The 4,982-nt window shown below is 56.1% G+C and overlaps 1 protein-coding gene across 1 annotated transcript; it reads left to right on the forward strand.

Moving 5' to 3' along the window:
• On the forward strand, positions 1-1,153 carry LOC125625682 (putative G-protein coupled receptor 33). Its single transcript, XM_048828032.2, has one exon. The coding sequence runs from the start codon at positions 4-6 to the stop codon at positions 1,096-1,098; it is 1,095 nt and encodes a 364-aa protein (XP_048683989.2). The 5' UTR covers positions 1-3; the 3' UTR covers positions 1,099-1,153.
• The last annotated feature ends 3,829 nt before the right edge of the window (positions 1,154-4,982 follow it).

A 4,982-nucleotide genomic window follows, 5' to 3' on the forward strand; every position in this document is an offset into this window, starting at 1 on the left:
ACCATGGACCAAGGCAACACGACTCTCCAACCAACCGCTGGGGCAAATTCCAGCCAGATCCCAGCACCTGTGATCGCCTCTCACCTCGCCGCAGCCGTGTTGCTCTTCATTACCTTCCTGGTGGGTGTGGTGGGGAACGGGCTGTATCTGTGGGTGCTGGGGCTGAAGATGAGGATGACAGTGACCACGCTCTTGTTCCTGCACCTGGTCTCCTGCTACCTTCTTTTCACCCTGTTGATCCCCTTTTTTGCTGTCTATGTCCTCCTGGATTTCCACTGGGTATTTGGCACGGCCATGTGCAAACTCCTGAATGCCTGCATCTCTCTGGGCATGTTCACTTCGGTCTTCCTTCTCACCCTCATCAGCCTGGACCGCTACATCCTCACTCACCATCCCATCTGGTGCCGGCATCACCGCACCGTGCCCCAGGTCAGGAAGCTGGTTGTGGGTGTGTGGCTGGTCTCCTTAGCTCTCAGTGCTCCCTACCTGGCTTTCCGGGAGACCCGCATGTTGGACGGGGGCAGAATCATCTGCATCAACAATTACAACTTCTCCAGAGACTGGAATGGAGTCGAGATGCAGGACCTGGGCAGATGGGTCCGCCTGGCCGTCTTCATGGTCCGGTTCCTTCTGGGCTTCCTGCTGCCCTTCTGCACCATCGCGGGATGCTACGGCTGCGTGGGGCTGGAGATGAAGGAGAAGGGGCTGGCGCGGAGCAGGAAGCCCTTCAAAGTCATGGGGGCCGCGGTGGTTTCCTTCTTCCTCAGCTGGCTGCCTTACCATCTCTATCATGGCCTGAAGTTCTTCAAAGACGGGTGGGAGCTGGACAGCATCCTTGTCATTTACACTCTCACCTCCTGCTTCAACGCCTGCTTCACCCCTGTCCTCTACCTCTTCGTCGGGCGGCGGTTCCAGCAGGTGCTCAAGACATCCCTGCTTGCTCTGCTTCGGGAGACTTTTGCTGACGACCTCAGTGGCAACGGCGCTATCTCCCATGAGAGCTCCGGGGTAGCAGCCTGCAAATGGGAGCTGCCTGACCAAGTTACGGGGCCTCTGGATTCAGGGTCAGGGAGCTTAGAACCCAGGGTTCTAGATTAATTGATGGAGAGGTTAATGGCCTCTAGCTCTCCCGGCATCAGAAAGTCTGGTGTGATGTGGCAGGTTCTAGAATAACGGTATGTTCTAAAATGTCACGGGTTCCAGATTTCTTGATGCTTTAACAAAAATCCAAAAGGTTCTTGACTGAGTCAAGAACATCATGGGTTCTCGATCATCCCCCTTCAAGCCCCTGGTGTGATTTTGCATGTTCTAAATTCTCAGTGTGTTCTATAACAGAGTGGGTTCTAGATATCTCCTCCTTTAAACTCCTGATATAGCCCTGTATGCTCTAGCTTCCTGTTTTGCCATATAGCTTCATGAGTTCCTGACCTATTTTAGCTCATCTAAAAACCACAGTTTCTCTGTATGTTCTAGTTTTATGATTGGTCTAATGGGTTCTAGGTCACTCATGCTTTAAAACCCAGATGTTATCTAATTGGTTATGGATTCCTGACCGTTTCTTAGAAGTGTGCTGTGACGAAGTGGGACTGTTCTTAATGTTTCCTCTGAATAGTGTGGGGTGCCTAAGTTTCCCCTATGCAGTTCTTAAGTCTCTAGGTGGTGGGGTAAGGGTGTATGATCATTATAGAGCCCTACAGGGCAGGTGAGTGCAGGGGTCTGGACACAGAGAATGGCCGACACCCTGTTTCCTGGCAACTGATGGCCTGGGCCCTTCCCTCCTGCAAGGTGAGAGCTAAAGGATTGGAGAACAAAGGAATCAGGTGCCCTCCTGGCCCGGGAAAGGGACAAAGCCCAGAGGAGGAGGGGCTGGAAGGAGTTTCAGTTTGGGGCTGGCTGGGACATGGAGTGAAAGACAGACGTGATTGTCTGGCTCACTGCCCCCCAAAATGGACCCAGCTGAGGGGTCCGGTTCTCTGCACCTACAAGCTCTGTTTTAGACCATGTTCCTGTCGTCTAATAAACCTCTGTTTTACTGGCTGGCTGAGAGTCACGTCTGACTGTGGAGTTGAGGGGCAGGACCCTCTGGCTTCCCCAGGACCCCGCGCGGGCGGACTCGCTGTGGGAAGCGCACGGAGGGGCAGAGGATGCTGAATGCTCCGAGGTCAGACCCAGGAAGGTGGAAGTTGTGTGAGCTGTGTGTCCTGCAGACGGGCTGCTCCCAGAAAGGAGACTTCCCCAGAGTCCTGACTGGCTTCGTAGGGAGCCATTCTAGAGCATCGCCCGGGGACCCCGTGACAACTGGTGGCAGCGGTGGGATGTACTGCACCCCGCGGATGGCACTTCCTGCAGTAAGTGACGGGGGAGCAGTAAAACGAAGGGGGATTGACGAGGACCAGGTGTGCTGAAGGCTCAGAGAGGAGCGGTTTCGGGGGGTGGTTGACGCCTGGGAGTGTGTGACCAGCGAGAAGGACTGTGCAGTAATGGGGTCCCCCTGGGGACGGCGGTGAGCTGTCTCAGGGGCGAAGGAGCCTGCAGCTACACCCTGGCAAAGAGGTGGTGACCTGGAGAAGGGCTGGCAAACTAGGGGTTCTCCCTGAATGCGTGGGGAGCTGTGAGCACAAAGGCCTGTGAGTCCACAACAACTTGGGAAGAGCGGAGTGACGGCCTGTCACCGTCTCCTTAAGAAGGACATTGTAACCCTGTGCAGAAAGAGAGGGTTGAGCGTTGGAAAGTTCACCAAGGCACAGTTCATTGTGCAGCTGGAGGAGGATGACGGCTCTCAGGAGCAGATTCCTGACCCCAACTGGGGCTATAGCAGGATCTGGGAGCAGCTGGAGCGGGAGCCAGGCATCGCCAAGACTCCTGTCCCCGACCAGACGGGGGTCTTCACGATCGGGTTCCCCATCGGGGGATCGGAGACGGACGGGATTGAAGCTGAGTCCGAGAGAGCAAGAGGACTGTGAGAGACAGCGAGAGCCCGAGAAAGAGCTGCAGAAGCAGCATGAACTGGCGGTGGTGGAGCGGAGAGGCCTAGGGCACCTCCCAGGGGCGAGTGGGGCTAGACCTTGGGGGGCCAGTTCCACAGGGAACCTCGAGACTAAATTGCTGCCCCTGGTTAAGGAGGGGGGTGGGGGGGGGATGTGGATGCCACCTCACTGCCTTTGAGCAGGCTGGAGATTTGAACCAGGGGGACCCTGCGGAAAAGCCCCGGTGTCTAGCTCCCTTGCTGGGTCCCAAGGCCATAGACTCCGTCAGCCAGATGGGTGGGGAGGTGGACACGCTCCCACTCCTGACCCCAACCTATCTGTCTGTGTGGAGTTTCCTGGGGCCAGGCCCCTCGGACCCCCAGTGGGAGCGGAAGGGGATGGTCAATGGGGAGACATTCCTGGGGTGGCGAGATCCTGGGACAGAGAGAACTGGTGTCAGGCCCTGGGTGGTGCAGCCTCAGATGCTGAGGGGCTGTGTGAGCTGGGTGAGGGTCCCAGGGACGAAGCCCCTCGCCCTGCCTATGGCCCAGATCCCTGTGCAGACCCAGGAGGGGTCGGGCTGGCTGGTCGTTGGGGTCTCCAGGACACCGGCTGCGAGACCCTGTTGTGGGGTGACTGTGTCTCTTTGGGGCAGGATCCAGGCCTTCCTCCGGTAACTGCCAAGGGTTTGAATTTGAATCCAGGGAACCAATCGGCGGAGAGGGAAATGGTCAGTGAAAAGGCAGATGACCTGGCTGGCAGCAGGGAGGAGCGGCTAGGCTCAGGCTAGAGCTGCCTGCCTGTAACCAGAGCCCTGGGGCTCCCCACCCCACTTGCACACCAGAGTGGGGGCTCACACTGGCTCTGATGCAGTGAGGAAAGCAGCGAGTTCGCTGCCTACCCCCACTGGGACATCAAGGGCAGCGCTGACCCCAGCTGAGTGGGGGGAGACACAGGCAGGGCAGGGGATCTGTGGGGAGCGGCAAAGTGCTTGGTAAGGAAAGTCTGGATGAGCCTAGGCAGCCTTGTGAGCTGATGGCTGCGTCTAGGCAGCAGTGTGGGAAGGCGAGGAGAGTGGCAGATGAGTGTCATAGAATCATAGAATCATAGAATATCAGGGTTGGAAGGGACCCCAGAAGGTCATCTAGTCCAACCCCCTGCTCGAAGCAGGACCAATTCCCAGTTAAATCATCCCAGCCAGGGCTTTGTCAAGCCTGACCTTAAAAACCTCTAAGGAAGGAGATTCTACCACCTCCCTAGGTAACGCATTCCAGTGTTTTACCACCCTCCTAGTGAAAAAGTTTTTCCTAATATCCAATCTAAACCTCCCCCACTGCAACTTGAGACCATTACTCCTCGTTCTGTCATCTGCTACCATTGAGAACAGTCTAGAGCCATCCTCTTTGGAGCCCCCTTTCAGGTAGTTGAAAGCAGCTATCAAATCCCCCCTCATTCTTCTCTTCTGCAGGCTAAACAATCCCAGCTCCCTCAGCCTCTCCTCATAACTCATGTGTTCCAGTCCCCTAATCATTTTTGTTGCCCTTCGCTGGACTCTCTCCAATTTATCCACATCCTTCTTGAAGTGTGGGGCCCAAAACTGGACACAGTACTCCAGAGGAGGCCTCACCAATGTCGAATAGAGGGGAACGATCACGTCCCTCGATCTGCTGGCAATGCCCCTACTTATACATCCCAAAGTGCCATTGGCCTTCTTGGCAACAAGGGCAAACTGCTGACTCATATCCAGCTTCTCGTCCACTGTCACCCGTAGGTCCTTTTCCGCAGAACTGCTGCCTAGCCAGTCGGTCCCTAGTCTGTGTCCCTGGACCTTACCTGTTAGCTGGGTGGAGAAGTGTGATAGTGAAGGAAACGTGCCTGTGTCTGTCAGGGGTGTTGACTTGCCTAATGAGGGAGCTACCCTGATCTCCAAGCAGTTGTCTGTGACCAGCCTTGTGTGCTGGGACAAGGGGAGAGAGGTCCCAAGCTGTGTGTCTGGGAAAGGAGAAAGTGTGTCCG

This window comes from Caretta caretta, chromosome 24 (genome assembly GCF_965140235.1).
Source record: "Caretta caretta isolate rCarCar2 chromosome 24, rCarCar1.hap1, whole genome shotgun sequence".
Classification (NCBI taxonomy): domain Eukaryota; kingdom Metazoa; phylum Chordata; order Testudines; family Cheloniidae; genus Caretta; species Caretta caretta.

Coding starts and splice junctions, on each gene's coding strand:
- LOC125625682 (XM_048828032.2), top strand. CDS start 4: ATGGACCAAGGCAACACGACTCTCCAACCAACCGCTGGGGCAAATTCC.